General features: G+C 40.0%; 1 protein-coding gene across 2 annotated transcripts in view; it reads right to left on the reverse strand.

Moving 5' to 3' along the window:
* Positions 1 to 26,423, reverse strand: part of Med13l (mediator complex subunit 13 like) — a 318,553-nt gene that overhangs the window by 15,427 nt on the left and 276,703 nt on the right. The window contains exons 15-25 of one of the 2 annotated variants that reach the window (XM_023721026.1): positions 21,370 to 21,587; positions 20,859 to 21,064; positions 16,543 to 17,480; positions 12,503 to 12,682; positions 11,587 to 11,810; positions 9,166 to 9,358; positions 8,059 to 8,485; positions 7,150 to 7,369; positions 5,551 to 5,739; positions 657 to 880; positions 338 to 480 (exon numbers count right to left, since the gene is read on the reverse strand). In XM_023721026.1, coding sequence (XP_023576794.1) covers positions 338 to 480; positions 657 to 880; positions 5,551 to 5,739; positions 7,150 to 7,369; positions 8,059 to 8,485; positions 9,166 to 9,358; positions 11,587 to 11,810; positions 12,503 to 12,682; positions 16,543 to 17,480; positions 20,859 to 21,064; positions 21,370 to 21,587 — 3,162 coding nt within the window. Of the gene's footprint in view, positions 1 to 337; positions 481 to 656; positions 881 to 5,550; positions 5,740 to 7,149; positions 7,370 to 8,058; positions 8,486 to 9,165; positions 9,359 to 11,586; positions 11,811 to 12,502; positions 12,683 to 16,542; positions 17,481 to 20,858; positions 21,065 to 21,369; positions 21,591 to 26,423 lie in introns of both variants that reach the window. The other variant, XM_004636219.2, reaches the window with a different exon arrangement.

Consider the following 26,423-nt stretch of genomic DNA (forward strand, 5'->3'; position numbering starts at 1 on the left):
TTGTCTATATGAGTACAAGGATCGTCTATAATCTGCTATAAATTCTTTTCTTAAAATCAACTTGTTCTTTTCAATCAAAATATAAATTAGTGCTACAACTTTAAATTAGTCAGTATCATTTTATATGCATAAAAGTCTTTTCTACTTTATATCTAAGATTTTATTTAGATACCTGGTTTTATTATCAAAGAAAAATTTAAAAATCTTTGGCTTATCTTCTAAATAAAAAAATAATGCCTTAGTCTCACTATTAACTCTAAAACTTTCCCTCTTTGCTCAGTTACTGACATCTACTCAGCCCTTTCCTGTTTCTTATGTTGCTTCAGGAACTTCTCACCTTTAAGCTCCCCATGGCCAAGACGTCCAAGTCGCCCGATTACAACTCTCCAGGGTAGAGATGTCATTTGAACAATCCCTATACACCACTCCCATAACTTCTGTAGTCCAATCTTACGTGGAGATACTTTACTCTTCCGTGACCTAACAGGAAAGAAATAGGGAGGGGGTTCCTACATGAATCAAAATTACCACTCAATAAGACAAACAAAGTTCCAGAGAACATACCCATGCAGTCCCCACTGTACTCAGATAATCAGAGACTCACATCCGAGGAAAGGCACATCAGTTTACACACATGGAGCACCAAGGCCTCTCACCTGTTTGGTAAAGCAATGTTTACAATGCAGGTCTCTAACAACTCCCCGTGGAGATCAGTGCAGGAAGCCAAGAGCCAGCGCTGGTCATGGGACAGACAATAGCCCACGAAGAGCACATTGTATTTCTGGCTTGCCTCACCAAAGGTCTCTCCCAGCTCTGTCTGCTTGTCTTTAATTGGGGCCAATATGAAGGGAGGGGAGTAAAGCTGGATTGGACTGGGTCGCTGAAATCAAAATCAAAAGCAACACAAAGTCATTCAAGTTAGTATTTGCAACAAAACCCAGAATCCCACTGCAGGAGCACTGACACCACGCTCAGTCTCCATTACTATGTATGTAAACAGTAATAGTAACATAGGCAACACAAACATGCTTAAATGAAATAAGCTAGGGAACCCAACCAACTCAATCATGTGGCCCACTTCTTTTCTTTCTCTGTCTCTGTCTCTGTCTCTGTCTCTGTCTCTGTCTCTGTCTCTTTAAAAATGTATTTAACACATGGTCTACAGGATCTTACTAAGTAGATTGGACTTGCAGGGATCCTCCTGTTTTCAGCCCCAAGCGTTGGGATTATAGGTGGGCACCACCATGCCCAGTCTCAATCACCAGCTTAGCGTGCCCCAGTGAGTGGGGCTGGCACGGTACGCTGGGGATTGAACCCCAGTCCCTGTGTCTTTCTCTTTTTTAAATGCTAAAATAAAAATAAATAAATAAATGAAAGAAGTTTCACTATTTATATATAATTAGCTGAATTGTTTTATATATGGCTATGAGAATGACTCTTTACTCAAAAGGAGAAGTAGGCTGCAGATTGGATACACCTGTGTGAAAACTAAAGTCACAATGAGACAACAGTACACATACTACCAGGATATCTAAAATAACCCCCAAAGTTAAAATACTGGTGAGAATTCAGAGCCACTTTCATACACTGCTTCTGGCATAATCTCTTTGGAAAAGTACTTTTTAAGTATTTTTATCTTATAAAGAGAGTACAAAATAGTACTAAAACAAAAAAAATTACGAATGATACAGTATTTCACTAAACAAAATAATATGAATTTGACAGTATTTGTCATATTGCATACTGCTGTCTTCAAATTAGTTGTTTAGATTACCAGATATATGCAAGCAAAATGGAAGAAAAAAAGAATTTTTTATAAAAAATTAAGAAGAGAGGGAAAAAATAAAGATAAAAAAATTAAAGATTAACTGCATTCCACAGACCAGCAGAAATCCATGGTACAATTATCCAAACCCTCCTGTTTACATACACAGATAAATCTTTCCCCCACGCCCTCTCCTGTCCTTCTCATCTCAGCAATTCCTTAACGGGCTCATTCCCTTTTCACAGTATCTACTGTGCCCTTCAGATTTTATTTTCTCTTTCAGGTTCTTATACCAAGGAGACACACTGGAAAAGTATTTGGTAGTATCAGAGAAGCTAAGCAAATACATACCCCTGACCCAACAAATGCATAGAGTATATATGTCTCCTAAGAACAGTGTAAGAATATTTACAATAGTGTTAATCATAATAGTTTTAACTTAAAACAACCTAAATGCCTATTACCAATAAAATGGATAATAAATTGTGATGTAACCACACAATCGGATTACTAAACAGCAAAGAGAATGAAAAATCTGCATCAACAAGGAATAAAATAGACGAAACTCAATAATGAGCAAAAAGGTCAGACACAGCCAATTATAAACTGTATAATTCAACTGATAGGCCAAAACCAGCAAAGTTACACTGTTACCAGTCAGCAGAGTAACCACTGTTAGACTGACTAGAAAGGGGCCTCTGGATGTGACGCCTTCCTTCTCTGGGCTTGTTTCCATGGTATTTTTATTTAGTGCCAATTCATCAACCCATACACATACAACTGAGTATGTTTCAGTATGCATACTTCAATATGCTTGTATAAGTATGGAGTATTTAAAAATCAAAGCATTAACTGTTACCAAGACAAATATTTTAACTAAATTGCAACAAAAACTTCCATCATTTCTTACAGCTATCATATACATCTCAATATATAATAAAGCACAACAGAGATAAGAAAACTTCTATAAAGGACCAGATAATGAAGACTATACAAATACAAGTGGTGTGCCAGATCAGACCCAGAGTAATTAACTGCTGAGCCTTGAACTAAATAGTTGAGCATATTTGAAAGCTAAAAGAAAGTCTTTAGAAATATATATATATATATATATATATTGTGTGTGTGTGTGTGTGTGTGTGTGTGTGTGTGTGTGTGTGTGTGTTACCAGGGATCGAACTCAGGACCTTGTGCTTGTCAGGCAGGCACTTATGCCACTGAGCTATATCCCCCGTCCTGACTTTAGAAATATTCTAATTCAGTGCATTCATTTTAGGGGCTTAAGATTCAAGGCAAGAGATGGTCCATGAATCACTCTATGTTGTAATGCTAGTCCAGCCTTAACCCATTCATGTCTATTACTTAAAGAGAGGGCTCAAGTGAAGTTACTTGAAAGTTCTGTATACAACAAACTTTAAATGTCAAATATTTAGATGCAATAGATAGCCTGTGATAAATCGATAGTAAAATACGATTTCCAAACTGTGTTTAAATATACTGACATTTTAATTTTAATTTCTTAATAGTAATTCTGTATACTGATTGTGTACAATGTGGTATTCTCAAACTGTACATAATCTGTGATGATCAGGCCAGAGTAATTGGTATACTCATCACCTCAAACATTATCATTTCTCTATACTGAGAATATTCAAAACTCCACTCTACTAGTACTAGTTTTTTGTTGTTGTTGTTTTTGTAGTACCAGGGATCAAACTTGGGACCTTGTGCTTCCCAGGCAGGCACTTATGCTGCTGAGCTATCTCCCTGGCCCTACTAGTACTAGTTTTTGAGATGCCAAATATCCCATGAAAAACAGAAGTGGTACTAGCAATAGGTGTTCTTAAAAACCTGTATGACAAATACTTAAAAAGCATATTGTGTCTTCTATTATACTGGGTTTGCATGAGGCTGTGCACCCCAGAGAATTAGAATTTCTGGGAGCAGGGCTGCCTTGCTCCCCACTGTGTCCTCGGCACTGAATGCAGCATCTGGCACAGATGCTGAGTGACAGGAAGCTAGAAGAAAGCATAATGTTCCCACTGGCCACAGAAGCAGAAGCTGTACTGACCAACTAACCACTACTGTTATACAGACAAAAATTTACACCTCTCAGCAAATATTTGAACATCTGGTTTGTTTTTAATGAAGAAAAATGATTTATCTCTCATGTTTCAAGGGACAGGAGGAAAAGCCCTATTACTTAAAATCAGCCCCCAGCACTCGCAAGGCTGAGGCAGGTGGACTGTTGCGAGTTCAAGACCAGGCTGAGCTACAAGAGAGCTCAAGGCCAGCATGGACTGCATAGCGAGACCCTGTCTCAAAAACACCAAACAAACAAACAAACAAACAAAGAACAACAAAAAACCTAAAATCTTTTTGCATTTATTTTCATCTAAACAGTACCTTAACTCATGAGCTCCTGATAGTGTTCTGTTAGTAAGCGATAAAGCTTTTAAAATGTTAACAAAGTTTGGAATCCTTAACAGCAGTCAGCCTCTAACTTCCACTATGAAATGCACATACTAGCTCTCACTCTCACCAGTGTCAAGAAATGATTACATTTGAGCTTCAGCATAACCATCAGGTGAACAACTGAATGGCTGTGTATTTACAAAGGAAAACAATAAATCAGAATTTCAGGAGCCAAGAAAAGATAATTTTTAAAAATTCTATAAAAAGCTAATATAATACATGAATTGTTCACATAAGTGAAAAACTCAAAATTAAACTAAAAATGCCCAGAGCAGAAACTACGCAACACCAGCATGACTGTGGTCCATCAGCTGAGCAGCCTGCTCCTGAGACTAGGCTGACCTGAACCATGTCACAGCAAATGCAGTGCTGACTACGTGCACTATTTTTCATTCCCAAGCTCTCATTTATGAGAGTCTAAGCATTTCGTGCACCTTCCAGAAACACAACCAACCAAAATCTGCAGGAGACAGTGTTTTTAAGGTGCTCTCTTACAGTAAAGAAGTGTTTGCTGGCTTTTATTAACTGACAATCTGCCATACAATAATGTTTTGGAAACTGGTATTTTAAGGCTTTCAAAATTCTAAATGGTGCCCTGTACTGCTATCTTCAAATTGCAGTGATTAGAAAAAGGAGAATGTAAGACTTTCCTGGAAGCCATGGCTTGGCTGTGGCATTTTAAGACTCCCTTTAGGCCTACTAGTGGTAGGAAGCAGGCCCAGGAAGACGGGAAACCACAGCAGCTTGAAGATCAGAGAGCAACTCCAGGGGAGAGGGTGCGTAGGCACGGGAAAGCAAGGGCTCCTGCACAGGAAGCACGGCAACCACTGCTCTCTCGGGACACAAATCAAGGTAGGCAAAGGCACAGAGTTTGTAATTTAAGACACAGATTAGCTAGAAAAACAAAGAACAAAATAAATTCAAAAACTTGAGCATTAATACTAAAAGTGATAAAAATACTGCTGTCTTAAGTGATACATTAAAAAAAGAAGCACCTGCCTGCCTTTTCTTAACGAAATTGTAAAAATTCAGAAGTATCTCCTTTATTTTAATTTAAGCATTAAGGGCACCTAGCAGTGCTTATGTAAAAAGACAAAAGATCCACCAATCTCTGGGTTAGACAAGACACACTTCTGAGGGGCGGGGAGATGGCTCAGTGGAATAAGTGCTTCCCTGGCAAGTGCAAGGGCCTGAGTTCAATCCCCGGTTCCACAAAAAAAAAAAAAAAAAAAAAAAAAAAGACATACTTCTGGCTTGCCTTTTTAGTATAAGAGCACTCATTTTGCAAATTCTTCCCCTCTAATACTCACCTCCGGATTCTTGAGGGTCATCTCAATGCTGGCTGCAGGCCCAAATCCCGTGAGGGATTTAATGTGGATCTGTGTAGGCAATGGTCGCCTGCACTGGCAGTACACTGAAAATGCCATGGACTTCAAGTACTGAATGTAGAAAACTTGCTCATCCTTCATTGTCTGCAGCATGTACTGGCAAGGCACAATCTAAAAACACACACACAACCAACCTTAAGTCAGGCACAGTGGTACACACCTGTAAGCCTAATATTTAGGAGGCTGAGGCAAGTTTGAGCCCAGCCTGGGCAACTTAGCAAGACCTTGGCTCAAAAGAAAAAATTTACAAAGGGCTGTGGATGACGTTCAGTGTGAAGAGTATGGGTTCAATCTCCAATACTGCAAACAGTAACAACAAACAAACAACCTAGAAATTGAGATTTGATAATAAATTTGTAAGACAGAAAATGAAATGGTATAAAACGATTACTACTTAGCAAGCGGGTAGGGAACCCTAGCTTTAAGTATGTTAATGCCAAACATAATTTAATTAAAGCCTAATTTCTTCCAGTGACATAAAAATCCTATGTCCCAAATACATAACTGTAATTTATGAGTTACCATTATGTTGATCAAGTTACAGTCTTACTTAAAAACTATCCTGTTTCAATTTTAGGTGCAAATTTGAATTTTTGTTGCCATGGTCCCTAATTATAATGTACTCTTCATTTGTATACTGCATATATAAAGTATGCATGGCATCTTCAGTTACTATCTATAACCACTATGGACACAGCCATCGAAACAATGAAAAACTACACTAATCACTTTTTTTTCATTTTTTTAATTCTACAAAATAGCCTTCATTAAGGCAATAATAAAACTGGGTATGGTGACACAAACCTATAATCCAGCGCTCAGGAGGCAAGAGGCAAAAGGATCACAAGTTTGATCCCAATCTGAGCAACTTACTGAGATTCTATCTTAAAATAAAAAGAGCTGAAGGGTGTAGCACAGTGTTGCCTGGATTTAAGGCCAGTATCATAATCAATCAAGTGACAAAACCAAGAGAACAAAGATTTTTTTTTTTTTTTTACCTGTATAAAACATTTTGAAAAATTATTTCACTATAAAGCTGGCAAAATCATGGTAAACACAGGCATGGTCATTAACTGCTAGAAGGAAAGTAAGTACAACCTTTTTGTAAGGTAACTTGACAATTTTATCGGTATGTAAAAAAACTTGAAATGTAAAAGAGATTATGTATAAACATGTTCACTATGGCTTTATTTATAATTGTGAAAAGCAAGACAAAATAAGCAGATATGGAAAATATGCAGTCATTAAAATGTTACTTATGAGAACTGTAAGTAACATGGAAAAAATACCAATGAATGTTACCTAGAAAAAGGCTCAAAGTTTTAACAGAAGTATAATCTTGATCATGGAAAACTGCAGAAAAGGTTAGAAACATCAAGATAATGATGATTCAATCTGAAAGGTAGAATTGTATTTTTTTTCTTTTACACTTTTTATGGACTTCTAAGATTTAAAAATTCATGAAACTTTTTACTTTCATAAAAACAACCAATGTAAAAGCATAAACTTGTAGACAGTAACCTGGAGAATGAAAGAATTTCTCATATGCTCAGGCAAATTGTCCAGCATTTCTGTGTAGCAGCGCATCAAGCTCAAGAGCCAAAAGTTTCCAGGAGTGGAGTCTTCCTCTGCAGTGTAGGTGAAAGGGTCCACCACGTAAATGACGACAGCGGGAGGGTAGGCATGGCTGTCAGCAGAGTCGGGCTCCGTGGGAATGCCTATTCTCTCCCTGTCTGTAACACTGGAGAGAGAGTCACTTGTGAGGTTCACAGAATAAATGCGAGCTCCAGAGATCAAATCAACCTTCAGCACACCAACTCCCCAGACAATTACTACAGATTACAGGTGACAACACAGATCACACACCAAGTGAAGCTAAGTCAGCCAGTCAACACCAGAACCGGATGGGAAATAGCAAAAGAAATAGGCATCCCTAACACAAAAATCAGGTATCATGCCCAGAAAGTCTTAGATTTGGGGAAAAAAAAAAAAAAGAAAGAAAGCAAGTCTTAGATTTAGGAGTGTTTTGATTTTGGATTTTCAGGTTAGTAAAACCTATTAAGCCTATGCAAATATTTCAAAATTCAAAAATCTCTGAAATAATTCTTGTTCTAAGTATTTTGGATGAGGGATACTCAATATGTGTACTCTCCAAAATGAGAGATCTTCTTTTCAATTTTCCTTTTCTTTTTGGTAGTAATAGAGACAGAGAGGTTTTACAGCAAGTTACTAGCAGGTTAACGAGATTAATAAGTCGTCAGTTACACAGAAAGTCACAGAAGTCTCAAAATTTCTACAGATCGATAGCTGTCATTTTTCTTTGGAAAAGAAGTAAAATGGCATCCCCTGGATTTGGACACTCATGAAGTAGAGTTGAAGAGAGGAAGGGCCCCATCTGAAGCCACTTTTCTAGATCAATAAGCAACGCACCTTTCCTGCCCATCCTGTGAGGGCTGGGAGGAGCCCTGCCCAGGCTCAGTGTCTCCGCCACAGCTGATGTTCCCTTGGGTTCTGTCCATGGAGCTGCCCCCAGCGCCAGGGTTCTGCCCTCCAACACTACCACTGAATCCTGAAGAAGAGGTAGTGCTCATCTGGTTAATACCCGGAGCAGAAGCAGCCGAGGAGACCGGTGGCACAGAGGGACCAGATGTAGAAGTACTTGCTGCAGGGTTTGCTGAGCTACCACTGGAGGTGGGATTAAATGCACTGCCAGCTTGTGGAGCTGCTGATCCTGAATTTGAAGCTAAAGGCCCGGCACTCCCAGGCGTAGCTTGTCCCTGTGCTGCTGCTGGTGGGGTCTGGTACTTAGGTGGTATCAATAGGCTGCTGTCGAGCTGCAGAGTGGCTAAATAAGGTGCTGAAAGAGTGCATCCAGAGTTCATTTTAGTGACATTCAGTAGTGTCAGACTGAATCAAAAATTTAGAATGCTCACTTTTTTAAAACAAAAAAATGATGCTTTCAGGATATAGTACTCTGATTACGACACATACACTAACTACTACTGCTATACTTGAACATATGATGCTTAGTTTATAAACAAAAATGCATGCAACATGACTTATAAATTCTACATAAAAGGTTTGAGAAGCAATACATTAATCACTTGCAATATTCTTTTTTTAGACTGATTCCACATGCCTTTGCTGAAAAGGAAGGCTTCCTTATGTTCCACAGCTTTCATAGGGCATTATGTTCCTATATTTACATGGTTTTATAAGTTTCAAAAGCTCTCCTAAAAATATGGATTAAATTTAAGTGGTTAATGCACAGTCATGCTACTAAGTTTGCAAAATGTGGTGTAAATATGGTTTCCTTAAGCAACTTTAAACAGTTTTAAAGAATGCATGTCCACACAAAAATTAGTACTATTTAACTACTCATAACACAAAAAATGAACTAAACTGATCCCAACTAGGCACAGTAATGGAATGCTAGCACTACTTGAGACAAAAGACATATATTGCATCTTAAAAGGAGGAAAAGAATTTTATATTTTATTTCTCAATTTCTACTTTGGTAAATAAATTCTCACTTACCTAGGTGATGGCGGCAAACTTGCGCATAAAGTTTGAGTCTGGAATGATTGTCATTCTCCTCGCCGCTCCAAGGCTGGCTAAACCACTCACTCACGAGCTCATCTGTCAGCTTCTGTGCCACGGTCTTTCCCACGCGCATGATCCCATCACGTAGCACTTTGCAGATGGGCTTGTGCTGCCCAAGCCTACACATCTGATACCACAAACAAGATGGTTATTTAGAGCAGGAGCCATTCACCAAGTAATTACAACTAGCCAGAGAGGTTCTGTGCCACAGATGGATGCAAGCACTTCCCTTTTTCTTTGTAGATCGCTACACACAATGAAGCCCACATTATAAACCAGTCCTTTCTTGTAATTATTCTGTGAAGTTGCTACTTGTCTCTCCAAAATTAGAATTAGGTTGTCTTATAAAAAATTAGTTTCTTCACCCAAGCTAATTTCTCCTACACAAGAGGAGACTGCTGAGCACTACCTAACCACTAATGGAAAAATGAAGAATTAACGAGACTCCTTACTACAAAGGCTGACTGAGACATATGTCCACTAAAACCTCTTAAGTGATCCTTATTCATAATGTTTTCCCATAAGATAACATGAAAATTTTATGGGCCATCTGTTACACTGTTATAGACATTTGGAAATCACCAACAGCAAAGGCCACTGAAGCTGTAAGCATCCTAATCATTTTTTAAAAGTAAATACCTGTTTTAAGACAATGAGATTTGTTGTTAATATCCAGGATACTTGGCAGGTGCTCATAGAAGACAATTACCATACCTACAAAAGGCAAACTACCTGCTTACCAGCAGTATCACCATATTGGTACCCCTCACTGGAGGTGCTGAGGTGCCAGCCCAGAGGCCCCACAGAACTACCCATGTATGATCTTCAGAAGCAAGTATGGATTAACGACTAACAAGCAGCCCCAGTAAGGTCTCTAAGCAAAGACAGTGCCTCTACCACCTTCTCCACAGTTGGTGATCCTTTATGTTTTGTACATATATGAAGGATTCATTGAAGAGAACGGTTGGGTTTAAAGTTGCTCAAGATGTGTAAGTTTGTTATGTGTCATGTTAGTGTGTTGTCCGTGAGCTGCTCAGAAAATGACTGTATGCAAGGGTTTCTTTCAGTGACTTAACAGAGGCCACTACTTACATGGGAGCATCTGCTCATTTCTTAGAGGCCATTCATGAGTTTCCCATTCTTACCTGTATTCCACTATTTATAGATAATGAAGGCCCTGTTTTGGAGTATACTTACAACACAGCTTATCATATTATTTTAAAAAACATTTTGTAATGCTTATAATATGCCAGTCATAGTTCTAAACATTTGGACAAATAATTTCAGTTGATTTTGTCAAATTGGTCTAGGGAGACAGCTTGGCAGTCTAAGTGCCTGCCTGGCAAGTGCAAGGACCTGGGTCTGATGCCTAGTACCGCAACCCGTGCCGGCCCCATACCATGCCGGCTATCACTGAAACTGGGAGTAGTTGTGCATGCCTGTAATCCCAGTGCTGGGGAGGCTGACAGAGGAGGATCACTATGAGTCCAAGCTGTGTAGCAAGACTCTGTACCAAACAAATAAATAAATAATTTTGTCTAATTGACACCAACATAACTATAAGGTACAAAGAACTTAGTGCACATGTACTTCAGCAGAACATATGTGGCACTCTCCAAAAGTAGACAAAACTTTTATTTTTGGTTTTTTTTGAGATAGAGTCTCACTACGTAGTTTAACTGGTCTTGAACTTATATAGCCTACCCTGGGCTCAAACTTGAAACAATCCTCCCACCTCAGCTTCCCTAGTGCTGGGACAACACACTTGTGCTACCACGCCTGACTACACATAACTTGAAAAGTAATAGAAATATACTAAAGATGTAATGTTTCCATTTTGTTTTTACATTATTAGTTTAAATCTGTATCAAAATTTCAGGATCAAGATAAGCATAATGCTAAAATGTAACAGAACGTGACTCAAAATTATCTTGTGAACAAGAAGTTTACAAGCTAGTCTTTTTAAAATACTGCTTTCAGGAACTCTTCCCTACTACACCTGCCCCCAAATAAAAAGGGCAGATGTGCTTTCTTCCTGGAAAGCTTCTCTTCTACACAGTTAGCACTGTGCCTGGTCAGCATCCTTTCCAATTGAGTTCATTCGTGGGATTTTTAAAGTGTATCATACAGCTGGCAGAGGAAAGTCTCAAGCTAACAAAATATAAAGCTAATGGGGAAAGCAATTTACTTAAAAAAAAAAAAAAAAAAAAAAAAACTTGTCCATTTAATTCTTTTATCTTATCTAATTACAAATTTGAGACCTACCTACTTTCAAGAGATTCGTTCTCGCAAATTCAGTCCAAATACAATCAATGGCCTCATGTTGTAAAAGGGTGCCCACAGGGGCTCTCTCACCTCATACACAGCACTCAAGTCCCTGAAGAAAGTTTTGGCTCCTTCGAGCAAGGCCTCATTTTCTGGACACACCACAATATAGGCAACATCACGGTGGCCCCCATACGGGTCCAACAACAGCCTCTCCCAAAAGGGCAAAGAGAAGGGCGAGATGGTCAGGAAGTCCTTGTCATAGCCTACCAGCAGAGTGGGGATGGGCAACGGCTCAGGAGACTCTTCTGAACCTAAAACGACATTGTCATTTAGGAAGATACTTAGGAACCTGGACATCTCAGCAGCTCCTGGGGCACTGGTCTTAATTCTGACATCTGAAACATCATAACCTTAAAAGTACTTTTCAAATCGTCTAATTAAACAGCCCTTGATGAAGACTCTTAATTAAATGAGTCAGAATATAAAGTTCAGTAACATGACAGGGCAGATTCAACAAGTAAAAGCGTTCTCTCCTCACAACACTACTGCATTTCTTTATTTTTCTGGTGCCAGGAACCAAAACTCAGGACCTCATGCTTGCCAGGCAGGTGCTGTTCCACCGAGCTATCACCATGGCCACTACTATAATTCTTAATAAGATCAGTATTATGATTCCAACTACAGAGATGCAGACAGAAATAGTCCAGAAGCAACTTAGCCAGCAGTGCATCAGATTAAAACACCGCAAGAACTGGAAAGATGAGAGTCTAGTACACATTCTTTTTAGGAATTATTTTCCTAATTGACCTAGATTATCACTAAAATATTTACAAAACCCCACAAGTAACTTTAGGAAAAAAGAAAAGAAAAGCTTATAAAAGTTAACAGTAAAAAAGACAAAGATTCCATTCTGTCAGTGAAGCAGAGATTTGGCAGTACGGAGAGCTACTCTTTGTAAGGAGCACTGAGGTCAGAACAAACTAGAACCAAGCCAAGACTCTACCATAGGTCCCGCGTCCTGCCATCTTATGGAACTGCTGCCAGGTGAGTGGACCCTGCACGTGCTGGATGTTCTCCCAGGTCCTGCCTGTGCGCTTCTTTTGGATGGCATCTTGGAGAAAGGGTTGCAGGGACAAAAGCATGCGGACCACATCTTGCGAGGAGAGCATGCTGATGTCCAGCACTGCAAGAGACATGAGAAAGGAAGGCAGGAGGTTAGCACACTCTTCCTCTTGGCCATCGCTGTGGATCTCAGTCCACATTACCAGAGCAGGGTCTAAGATTCTTGACCTACGAGTTAAAGAGATAATCTCCTGAAGTAAAGAATGTAAGGGACAAATTGTCAATTTTTAAAATCAGGCAAATCAACATGGAAAGTTTTTCAAAAGAAATGGGCTACAAAGGTTACTTATTATAGTATTTTTATTTATAATTGCGAAATTTTTAATTGCATGATGAAGATATAAAGAACTTAAAGGTTTTAAAATTGAGCATGCCTATAATCCTAGCACTCAGGAGGCTGAGGCAGGAGGATTGCCACAAGTTCAAGGCTACCTGGACCACACAGCAAGGTCAAAGACAGCCTAAAGTGTACTGTGAGACCCTGTCCCTGCCCCTGCCCCAAAAAGGCATCTTTAAAAATGATTTGGGGATGGGGCCCAGGAGATAGCTCAGTCACTTAAATGCCTGCCTGGCAAGTACAAGGTTCCAAGTTCAATCCCTAGTACCAGAAAAAGGAAAAGTTAATAAAAATGATTTAGGGCTAAGGATATAGCTGAGGGGTAGAGTGTTTGCCCTTTGTGTACTGAGGCCCTAGGCTCAGTCTGTAGCACTGTCAAAAAATAAAACAAAACAAATTCTTGGTGTGTGTGTGGGGGGGGAGTGATACCAGGAATCAAACTCAGGACCTTGTACTTGCCAGGCAGGCACTGTGCCTCTGAGCTATATTACCGGCCTAACATACATATTTTTAAAAATGCCCTTAATATAAAATATTTTCACAGAATATAGACTGAAAAAGAGAAAGGTGACTTTCAATGCAGCCCAAGGCCCAGGGAACCAGCAGAAGTGACTGGACTCGGGTTAATTCTGTAAGGTGGCGTGGGTTTCACTGCTATCTCTTCTGTTAGCAGACACCATAGCAAAGGGCGATTGAGCTAGAATTCCAAAATCCCCCAAGCCACTGCACAAGTGTCCCTCCTTGTATGCGTGAACCTATGTGCACTTGGTTTCAGGATGGAGCAGCCATCCACGGTAGTCATTAAATTCTCAAAAAGGTCTGTGGAAAACAGTTGATGAAGCATGAGGGGGATGTGTATGAATCCACACAGCTGGGCTCCTGAAGACTCCCCTCATTCCTAATTTTCTAGCTAGGAAGGAGTTGTATAGAGACCTAAGACTTAACTGCCAACTAAATCTGAAAAGCAGCGTGTCTCAGGGCTCCAAGGACATTTTCAGATGAGTCTCTCAATCAGTACAACAGAAGTTATAAATCAATGGTCCACAGAATTTTTTTTTTTTAGACTGCAGAACTAACTACTCCAGGGAATTTCATACATAAAGTGAGCTTCAAGTTTTTCTTAAAACCTAGAAGACAGGCCTTTGCCCTGCTATCTGCGTGAACCTGAAGCAGTGTTAACCTCCCTTTAACTTAAAGTTATGCTTCATTTCATTTACAGTAAAGAAAAACATAAAGTATTTCCTGTACTCATGGCTCTACCAAAAATTAGAAATGAGAGACCAACCAAAGACTTGAGAGAAATAAATGTAACCATAAACTCTGTATCTGTGCGCACAAAATACAAAGTATGTTTGAAAGAATAAAATTCAAGGCACTGCTTTTGGTAAACTTAGCTGCCACCTCATACATTTACAATAATATCTGCTACTTTTAAGAGTCTTAAAATTTCCAGCCTTCCCCTACAAAAAGATGTGTACTTCCTCAAAGGGAAAGATACCACCACCCAACTGATTAGCCACATTTCCTTAAGGGAAAGGATCCATTTTCTTTGCTTCGTAAGTTTACTCAGTAGATACTAATTAAGGGCCTGCTAACCATAAGATGTTGTGGTCAAACCTAAGTCACTACAAAAATGAGGGTTGCTCTTTCATGGGAATTAAGAACCTCTATCCAGCATGGCTTACTCAGAAAGTATGCTACTCCTGACCGCACTGACCTCTGTCCTGTCTGGAAACCCTTTCAACATGTCAGACTTCAGACTGTATTAACATATGTGACCTTCTCCCCACCACCTCGAGTGCCTCCCTCGCAAGTCCCTCCACGCCAGCCTCTGTTCCCCACCTCTCAACAGAAACAGCTTGTGCCATGCTCAGAGGACAGAGGACACCCAGCACATAAGCCTTGGCAGCAAACATATGCTTGCTGACCACTTCCTTTTTTCTGGGACACTTGTCAACCTGGGCTTCCAAGACAAGCCCCTGTGGCCCTGCTTTTTCTGCCTCCTTTATAGGATCCCATTTCCCTCCTCATCAAAATTCAGCTCTGCCCTGCCCATGCCTTCAGCTCTCTCTTCCTCCTTCTTGGTGAGCTTTCCTGAGCCCACTACAGGATAGCACCCATGTGCCAGCCACCCCCTTCCGAGCTCCAGTCCCACGTCTCTACTCGATGCCTCTATCTAAACACCAGAGAAGGAAATCTCCAAACTCCATTTATAAATTTCCCCCTTGACTAGGCTTCTTCCATATGCCCTTCTCTGAGACACAATGTTGTCTATCCAAGGACACTAGGCACAAAAACAGAAACTCTCAGTCAGTATCTCCCTCATCATTAGCTCCCAAACACAGCCCATCACCAAGTCTTCCAATGTTTCCTAAATATCTCTTGAATGTATCCACCACTTCTCCATTAAAAGCAACCTATCATTTATCATTTGGTCTCAAATGTCCAAAAATTTATTCCTGTAATTTTCTAATCCACACCTTACAATATGGAGGCAGTACGTGGTTTTTGTTTCTTTTTCAACCACACAAACCTGAGATTAATTCAGCTTTAAAACCTTTCAATGACTTCTCACTGCTCTTCTGAGGAAACCCATGTCTTAAAAGGGACACTGTAATCTAGGCCCTGCTAGCATTCCTAACCTGCCTCTAGCTCTCAGGGCCCACGCCCGCACGTGTGGCTCCCGGCCTTCCCGTAGGCCTTTCTCCATTAGGACAACAACCTGCTCCCACCTCTGCGCTCTGCTAGTCAGTACTCACTGCTGCATCACACAGCCAAGGCCGCTACTTCCCAGGAATCATCCTGACCTGCTGCCTATAAAAGCTGCCCCTCTGTCCCCTGCTTTTATTATTTCTAATGATTTGTAATGTGCTCACTTATGTAAGTATTTAATGTCCAAATGTCCATTTCCCCAAGCAGATTAGGCAATCCAAGCAGGAAGGCACCTTGTCTCTCTGTCACTATTTTATCCCCTAAAATGGCTCACAAGGGAAGAATGTATTTCTCAGTGCGGCAGAGCCTAACTTCACAAAGCATCAACTGGAGATTATTTTTCTCCCCAAATGCTGCCTCCCCAAAGCTAGGGATTAACTCAGGGCCTTATCCATACAAAGCCCATACTCCACTACTGAGCTACACCTTCCACCCAATTGCAGCTTTAAAACAGGATGAGCACATGACGTGCTCCGGTAACCACAGCACACACCAGTGTCCTGTGAGGGGCAACACACCAAGAGTTACAGAGAGGAACAGACACTAACGGGGCAGAAAACTTTGAGAAACCTGATTTCCAAGAGCAGATGGGTTGAAGTACACAAGTGTGTACAGACTGTCAGTGTGCACATTATTGAGGGCCTTGACACTCAGCAGTTACAGGCTGCCTAACTAAGGGTTGCCTAATTACGATTAATGCAAGAGGAACTTTCAGATAATAATTACTCTTCTCCAAAAATGTTTCCATAGAAAATGCTTCCTTGTCCCTAAACAGAGCCTTTGTCTTTTTTTTACCGAGATAAAATGTTAAAATATCACATAAAATGTAAAACACCAACATGCTCGTGCACATCTGCACCCCAGCAACCTACCGTTGCTGTGAGGCCAAGCGTGCACAGTGGCGCTTCTCACCAGGGCTTCATCCACTTTTCCGCCGGTGGGATTATCCACATACTGCCGCCCCTGCTCCAACGCATTAAAGCATTCCGTCCAGTAGTCATTATTATCTGCCTGCACCCGGTCGTAACTCCAGCTTACACAGGGAAGAGTCTGGCGATTATTAGAAGAAATGTAGTCCAAGAAACTGAGAGAAGCAAAAGGTTGTGTATGTTGATTCTGGAGGAGGAGGAGAAGGCTTATGGGTGTCTCCTGGGTTTTTTTGGCTCCCTCCATCTGAGGAAGAAAGGTGTTCTGACACATCATTAAGCGCCTCTCTGCAGCCTGACCAATATCAGAATTCTTCCCAAAAATATCCAACTCATCTTCAAGGAAGAGTCCCGAATTGTAGCCAAGTTTTCGGTTCATAATCGCACTAAACCCACAGGTGCAGCGGTACTGGTCCTCATTGGAAGAATCAGGGATGTAAAGCCCAACATCCGCCCCTTTGATGTTCATGTTGCAGGCACAGATGCAACAGCTATCAAAGTTTCTGTCTTTAAAGATGTTCATCACAGAATCTGAGAGAATCAAGGTGACATAGAGACTGTGGGCCTCAGGGATTGGCTGCATGGTGGCAGGCTCCACAGAGTTAAGGGGCCGAGTGGTAGAGGGGGTAGAGGCTGGTGACCCCTGATCAGTGCTGTCATATTTAACAGACCCTTGACCACTGGCAGTGCCCCCACCTCTGGGAGTTCTTGGGGTCCTGGGCGTTCGTGGTGTAGGGACTGAGAAGCGGGGGGTTGCTGGAGATGGGAGGACGCCTGCTCCACTGTTGCTGGCTGGCGCAGCACTGTTCAGCGTCACTGGCGTGTTCATTTGTGGTGTGTTCAGATAGTCTGGATCTGCTAGGCTCCCGACACTAGGCACATTGCTGCAACAGACAGAAGGCACTGCATGAGGGAGGCAGCATGGCTCCAGGCCAGAGCCATATCGATCGCCCTACCCACGCACTGCACATTTCTTACCACTTGGTATATACGATTTTCTCTTAGGGGAAAAAAAAAAAAAAAAAGATACAAAGCAATCAGTATACCATGTGGAGAAACAGAAACAAGCATAAAGAACAATTCAACACAGCACTTTCCTGCTATTCATTTCACATTTAAGCAATCCTCAGTTTAACCTTCTGAGGAAACTTTGACTATTTCTACAAGAAAACATGCTACTGGATTTGGCCAGTAATCTTGAAAAGTGGCAACCACAAAATGGAACTTAACACTTGAGTTCAGATAGTAAATGAGCTAGAGAACCACAGGATGAAATTTCCATTTAATTTGCAATTACATTTTTGTCATTTTTGAAATTGAAAGTCTGCCAGTGTACTTGTTCTCTGGGGCTATAATTCATATATATGACACTGAAGTAGTTATAATCAAATACACACAAAAATTTAATAATTTTCAAAACAGAGCCCTACTTATACTTGCATTTTTATAGTAATAAGTGACCATCAGCAAATGCTGTTTAGGTAACCCCTCGCCAATACTACAGTGCATTAAAAGAAATATGACTCATGCCGCTAAGAGGCTGTAGTATTAATTAGGCAGCTGTGCAATGAAGCACACCTATTGTATCATGGATCCAGCTTTTGAAAGATTTCTGTGGGATGGAGGGCACTTTTAGTTCATTTTTTATTTCTCAATATGTTATAAATTACATATAATTCAAGTATTTTCATTTCCTGGGATGGATGATGGTATGTTATCTATTTTCTCACAAGCAGAGGATTTTTTTTTTAAGAATTGCCAAACAAAAACAGTGCCTGCCATGTTCTGCCATTTCATTATTGCAAAGTGTATTCTTGATACTTTGCTATACCTGTAGAACAGCTTATCAGTGCTTCTCTACACTTAGAATGTATCAAAAAGATTTTTTTATTCTTAATTCCCTTACATCTATTAATGATGTGCTTAACTAATATGCCTCCAATAAAGTATATACTCTTTCTCTTACAAGGAAAAAGCAAAAAACCATAAAGAAATGCCCTGTCAAATAGTTTTCTTATGATTATGAATGCTTATGGTGCTGGTCAAAAAAGTCCAAATCAGACATTAAAAAATTTTTAAATCTGAGGTACAGTGGCATCATTGAGTACAAGTAAAACATGACCCAGAAATGCCAGTGACTGACCAGTAGTCACTACTGAGGCCAGACCAGTTAAATGTATAATAATGGTCTTCACTCTTGACTGGACTCTTCTCTAGTTCTCCTATTCAACAAAATCCTAAGATCATTTACCTAGTTCAGATCAGAGAAGGAACCATGACGACTAACTGAAGCCCAAGTAATTACATTGCTCCCTAGGTAATACGAATAGTTTATCTTATATAGTAACCTGATTTTTCCCATTCAGTAAAAATGAATAGTGCCAACCCCATGCTACAGTCTAGATATTCACCAGTGAAAACGAGAGTGGTTCACAGCAATTACAGAGGCCCTGAAGCAAGTGACTGCAGTGTGCTGAATGTGAAAGGGGACGTGCAGAGTGGCAGTGGAGACCGCAGCAGGAGCATTACAGTCTAGAACTGTGCTGCCCACAGCCCAGAGCTCTGTGCTAGATTTAAATTAGTTTAAATGGAACTAAAAATTGAATCTTACTCCTGCTAAACACACTTTAAGGGGCCAACAGCCACCCTGTGAAGCTAGTGGCTATCATACTGGGCAGTACACATCTACAATACTACCTCATCACAGGAAGCTTTATTAATGGAGCCAGTTTATAAAGCATCGGAGATGGCAAATGATAGATGTAGTAGATCTAAATGTTGTCCTACATTACTGTTACCAGTGAAAGATCAAACTGCTGACTAGGTTCCTGAAGCTGTGCGCTGCTCATTGGCGACTGTGTGTGCTAAGCTAAGCCCTGTGCCCCAGAAAGTCTCAGCATTGTGCCAGGATCTAACTACAAAAGCGGAGGACAGCAGGAGCACAGCAGCACCCAATAAGCCAGGTGCTCACGACCGAGTGCTCTGGAGCACAGATTTCCACACTGATGGGACACTGTCACTTCCGTGGGGCTTCAATGGCATTAGCTACTTGAGACTTTCAAATGTGCTGTATGAGAGAAGAGGAAGGGTTCCTCATTTCAAAGAGAGAAAGACTCAGGTAAGTTGGTCATTTAAGGTCATACACAGAACTTTTTTCAAGGCAGGAATGAACATCCTACAACATTAGCTTTCTCTTCAAGTCAAGGAAAAGGAATCCTTTCATTACATCTCCATTAGTTTCTCATTCCCATAGACTTTACACACACAAACATGCAGGCGAGTTACTGCATTAAAGCTGATTATATCCAGATGGTTTTATAAGAGGTCACAGACATGTAACTCATAGAATGAGTCTGAACCACAATTTGTTTTATTGGTTCCTATCATTTAACTTTGAATTAGCTGCCCACATTTTAAAAAAGGAAAATGTGTATGAAAGTCCAGATTTCTACACACCCTCAACAATTGAAAAAAATCTGACCCCAGTCCTGTTTGACAACAACTCCCCATGGCTGAACAGCAAAGGCTTCCCAGGACTGGGCACACACTGGACCTCGCTCCCTGCCACTGTCTCCCCCATGAGTCGGAGAAGCAGAGCACCAAGTCTTCTCTTCCTCTCTGCCCACTTCATCTACACATTGTCCGCCTGACTCCAATACATAGTTGAGTTTGTGGCCTTTTAAAAATAACACTTAAATTATCTTATTAAGAAATTGTTTGTTCAGGAGAAAATTGTGTTTACAATGATACAAGTATTATGTTTCTGAATAGTACAAAATATACCCAAGCTACCATGTACACATCTTCCACCTTGCCTTAACTCATACTGCCTTTCTGTTGGTGCCTTTGCACCTCATATAAGGTCAGTAACAGAGATTAACAACATTAATATTTAACTCTAAAGTGCCTCTGAGTACTACACTGAAATCACCTTATGTAAAACAAAGTTCTTACCACTACCATACCAAAGAAAATCAGAGTATCACCAATTCCAATCAAGTGCCAGATTCTGTAGGACAGGCACTGATCTGACAATAAATGAGCATGAATACCACAGTTCTCCACATAAATCACCTTTTTTCCTTAAACATGTGAAATTCCACCTAGAAATATACATTTTCAACATAAGATAATGTTCACAAAAGCATAGGTGGCCAATAAAGAAAATTTTCAAATGACACTACTCTTATCATTTTTAGCAGATAGTTAAGGTAATCAATGTCATCAAGTATACCAAATAATGGACATAGCCCTCGACATACTTGTAGCCATCTCTAATGAAAGTGGCTGCAGGGGGCATGGGCAGTTGTTCGATTTTAGGAGGAATTGCCCACGAAGGCCGAAACAGACAGGCATCAGGTATCTTCAGAGGTAGCAGGCAGTGGCTCGGCAACATCTTCATTGGAGCAAACATGGAGGATCCCACGAAAGGCTGAAAGGTCGGAACTCTGTGCACATATGAGAAGTCCTGTAGAGACAGAGTGGGGCTAGTGTTAATGCCACACTTGCTAAGTACTTCATAAGCACGGCAACAAAAGCCACTGTACTACAGTTCAAATATGCTCCGCCTGATGAGCAGAAAAACACTAATGCCAAAATTATAAGTCAATCAAAAGATACTGTATATAGTATGACAAGTTGTGTTTCTTGTGCTCCAATTCAAAGAATTCTTACATGTGCATGGCACAGAAATAATGACAGTTTAAAGAAGTTGTGTACAAATCCACTTTGGAAAATGCTGAGCCTTAGGGCAGCTAATATACTAACAATTACCTTTATTTCTTCTGGCTTGGGACTTCCTAATCCATCTTCCACTTCCATTTTGAACTCTGTAAGGTGAGTTGAAACCATACTGACCATTGGACTCTCCATCATACCTAATGCCGTCACTGTCTCTGAACTGATTCCATCTTTATAATTCATCACAGGTGAAAAAGCAGGGTGCTGCTCCAAGGATGGAGGGGTTGGAAACATCCTCTGTAAGTCTGCAACTGCTAAAAAAGAGAAACAATTCTCTTAAAAGGCAAGCCTTCTGAAAGCCCTAGCTTCTAACCAGGCAGCTAGTTAGGCAACAAGATAATGCTGATTGGTCACACCAATTACACAACAGAGTATGGAAGCCTCTCAGGAGATCATCAGCATAAAATGATACCTTTCTGGATCTTCACCAGTATACTCCTAATGCTTTATAATATGGCTTCACACTAATTAAGTGAACAAAGGCTATATAACATATTTTTCTTCCAATAATTGATTCCCTGGAAGTCCAAGGAGATGAATTAAGTAGGAATGGGAAGCAATTAGATGAAGTAAGCATATAATTATAATTTATATCTTTGCTTTCAATTACACATGAAATATGAATAATAAAAATTGTTTATTTATTTTTTTTGGCAGAACTGGGGACTGAACTCCAGCCCTTGTGCTTGCCAGGGAAGCGCTTAATCCCATGAGCCATCTCCCCAGCCTGAACAATAAAAATTGTATAGAATCAGAAAGGTGGTTTGGTTTGATTTTGTTTTGTTGGTACCGGGAATTGAACTCATGACCTCATGCTTGCTAGGCAGGCACTGTGCTGCAGAGCTATATCTCCAGCCCTTTTGGTTGTTTTTGAGACATGATTTCACTAGTTCAGGCTGACCTTGAACTCATAGTAACCCTCTTGCCTCAGCCTCTGAGTGTTGAGATTATAAGAACATGGTACCATGCCTGGCCAGAATGGTGGTTTTTATGTGGCAGGATTACTCAGTGTTGCTCTTTAAAGGAAGACTCTATACTCTCCAGACTGATAGTAAATGCAAAACTGCATGGCTAGGATTAATCATCCTGCCTAGAATTAAGAGTTCATTGAAAATCAGCTGGAGGTGGAGAAGTAGAGTAGTATCTTTTAAGTATTTAGAATAATGATTCTCAATTCTTTAAAAAAATCATTTCATTATACATAAAGTAACCATCATTACTAACATAGAAGCTCATTAAGATACTGACTCTTAAAAAGTTAAAAAGATTTATATAATAAAACACCAACTGTGATTATAAAATATGGCCACTAGAGGGTGTCCTGTGCAGCAAATTTATTAACATTAACAAGTTGGAGCCAAAAGTTTAAGCTAGGGATCTGGAATCCTATTTGATGTCCCAATTTTCTATTCTATTGTCTTCTAGCAACTTCAACATGTATACAAGCAAACAGTAAGCACTAAAGAGGCTAAGATTTGACTCCCAGATCTTCATAAGACATTAATACTGAAGCCCCATCTCACCCTGTGCCCCAGGGGACAGTCGAAGACAGAGTTGTGCAGAGACTGGCACACAGGTGTGCAGTGCAGGTACGCTGGGCCAGCTCCTCTATGCTCCAGTGACTTCCTCCCTTGGGGCCTCTGCTCCTTTATCTAACAGGACTAGGTGTGTGATTTGTGAAGGCCTGCTTCTTTCCCTTTGTCTGGGGAGGGGAGTTTCCCTCAACCTCAGGAGTGGAAGCAATAAAGTGGTGAGAATATCTGGCCTAGATCATGATTACCAAGTTTCTCAGGGAAACAAATAATCATATAATCCAAAATCATCTGCTGTCTCTTGGCCACAAATGCTAGCTGCAAAATAAAGAGGAAGCCATCAAGGAGCACAGCGTGAGCTCCACTTTTGCTTCCGTTATACAAATTTCACCTCTGTTTATTTTCTCTAGTCAGATTCTGCTCAAAAATTTCATTAGGCAAAATATTGACTGCTACTGCAAAGAAAAAGAAAACCAAACCTGCAAGACAATCTGTGAGCTACCCATTTCCTATGTGAACACTTTAACTGAAGGAACGGAGGAATTCCTCGAAATAAGGGTACCACACCAAGCTATTAAAGAAATCATCACAGAACTATGTGAGAGAATAATTAACTGATAAATTCAGAGGTTGAAAAAAGGTCTTCAATGATACCAGCAATCAGTATTTCCCTTAAAAGAGGAAGACTTTATTAATATAGTTAGGTTATACTCAAAATATACCCATCACCTTTAACCATTCCCCAAGCCAAAAGGCAGCTGCTGCAAAATATTAATATAAATTCATAAATATAGTAAATTAATCTATTTCTCTGCTTCATAACATCTTCAAACACAGAGCCCCAAGATCTTAACCATCACCATATATCCTGGGATGTGTAGGAATTGTATACATTCTCCAACTAAAATGATGAAAGAGCCTTTTCTTTACTGAGTCATTTGCCTATGGGAGAAGATTTTATCAAAAAATGATTGAATTATTTTTACATTTTCTCTAAGAAATGTAACAACAGCATTTCCCACAGAAACACAGCACAGTGGCACCTTGAATATGTGGCATATATCTAGTTATGTATGCACGCCTCAAGTTGTTTTTTATCAAACATTAAGACAGAACACAAAAATTTTAATTGCCAGACTCTCTTTAAAACTAATCTTCACCACTGTTACTAGATATTCCTAAGGACTCTCAACCTAACTTCATCTCCTCTTCTGCAGATGGCAGCATCTATAGATTTGCGCATGTTAAATGAGGTAACGCATGCAAAGAAGTGAACACTTTGCCACATGTGTCTAAACATTCAATAAATGATGAAGTCAGCCCAAATGAGCCCTAGTTCCCAACTGTAGTCTGACTGGAAAAAAATGAAACTACTATTGAGTAAACAGAGAATTTCTTGAAAGAGTTGACCCTAAGTAAGTTTTGAAATGATCAAGGGGAACTAGCCTCAAGATAAGTATAATAAAAAGTAGATAATGCTCCAGAGGGGAAAAAAAAATTGGTATTGTAACTCAGGCTTTGCCATGCAGTTTTCTCCCTAGGAAGAGGCTGTGGAGAGGGTGGGAACGGCCAGCAGAGCAGACTGGGGGAAGCTGGCCCGTCCTCAGTGCTCCATGCCCCTTACCCTGCTGCTCTCTCTGGCTGAACCACACTTCCACTGAACTCAGGAAGAACACCATCCACCTTCTCCCTGAACCATGCATGCCTTAGAGGCCTGGAGCACTCCAAAAAGTATCCCACTGATTTCTCAGCATCCTCCCCACCCATAAGCACCTAGGAGAGTCCCTGCAATTAGTACATGCTCTTAGAGAATAAATGAAGCCAACTCACAAACATAACTCTTGCCTTTGCCTCCTCAAAGACTTACTTTTGACACTTTCAGAGACAAAAACTCATCACTGACTAATTAATAAGACTAAGAAAAACATCTGTGCATTACTGTATTATTGTGTTCAATTACCTTAACATAGAATATCTTTTGTTTTTTATCTTTTTGAGACATGGTTTCACTATGCAGCTCAAGCTTGCCTTGAACTCACTTGTAGCCAGGCTGGCTTCAGAACTCAGTGATCCTCCCACCTGAGTCTGCTGAATGCTGGAATTACAGGTATGTACCACTAAACCCGCTCTTAACAGAGTCTCGATGCTAAACTACATCTAGTAATCAGTGTTGTGCTTTATTACTAAATAACTAATGATTATGCATCTGTGCTTTCCAGCACGGTATCCACTGGCCACACATGGCTAATGAGCACTCCAAATAGCTCAGCCAACCTGAGCCTGGCTGCACGTGTGCAATATACATGGATTCCAAAGAAGAACCACCCAAAAGTAAGGAAGATAACTCAACTTTTATAGTGACTATATATAAAAACTGTATTTTGGATAAAAAATTTATTATCAAAATTAATTTCAACTGCTTTTCACTTTTTTAATATAGCTACTACACTACAAGTCTGAGCTGTGTGGTGAGAGCCTGATCCAAATATATGTATATATATATATATGGTTCTCATTTGCAGATCATCTTATATTTCTCCTAGATAGTGCTGCTACAGACACGGATTTCATAATCCATCTGTCTTCCCACTTCAATGCTCAATAAATCTTCTGCAGAAGGGGAACTTCTTGCCAGTCCCACTTCACTGCCCTTTCCAAGGAGGCAGTCATGCCGTGCATTTGTTCATATACCATGGTGTGTGTTCTTCCCATAAACACCAACTTAAACACAAAATTTATCTGGATCTTCCTAGTGCTAAAGTCTCTGTGCTGTGCTTTATGTCAAATTAATTTCTACAACTTACACTTCTTCATCAAACTTTCGGTATCTTCTTTTTGAAATAATTACCTTTAAATCAAAATGAAAGAACAAAGTTCACAGTCTACACTAACTAGCAGGGTGTCTGTGAATGAAGACCCTGTTACAAGTGGTCAGACACACGAACTTTTCATATCATTATGCAACAATTATGCTAAAAGGGCCAAAGATTAAATAGTTCAAAAGGGGCAAAAAATTCACTCATGTGATCCACCCCTTATGCACTCATTTTAACACTATTTCTTTTACTCTGTAAAGTTTCATGTTTGTAAAAATCTGCAGTGCAGAGTAATAAAAAAAGAAAAATGTTTAATTAAAAAAACTACAGCAATTGGCTGGCTCCCATTACTCATTTTCACCCATGTCATGCTTGAGAAAGCTTTGCATATTTTTAAAAGCTATGGATCCACTAAAGCTGTCAAAATCCAATCTCTGTATACTTCCCACTCCTGGATTTGAGTAAATCAGCACTACATTTATAGGTTCATAAAACTTTTTGACTCATCCCCATGACACGGTGGTTTTTCCCCTCAATTTGTTCTCATTACCAGCTGAAGTTAATGAGGAGGTGTTAGAGAATGATTTGCAGTGGAATTATGTCTCTGTTACAGAATATCAACATAAGCTAGCCTGACTTTTTCTTATAGAATAATGTGGTTTCTTCAGGTAAAGGAAGGTATTTTTCTTGTCGGCATTGATAGTAAAACTAGTTGATCTCAAAAAGAAGTCCAAAAATT

The sequence above is a fragment of the Octodon degus genome, unplaced genomic scaffold (assembly GCF_000260255.1).
Source record: "Octodon degus isolate 3935 unplaced genomic scaffold, OctDeg1.0 scaffold00079, whole genome shotgun sequence".
Taxonomy (NCBI): Eukaryota; Metazoa; Chordata; class Mammalia; order Rodentia; family Octodontidae; genus Octodon; species Octodon degus.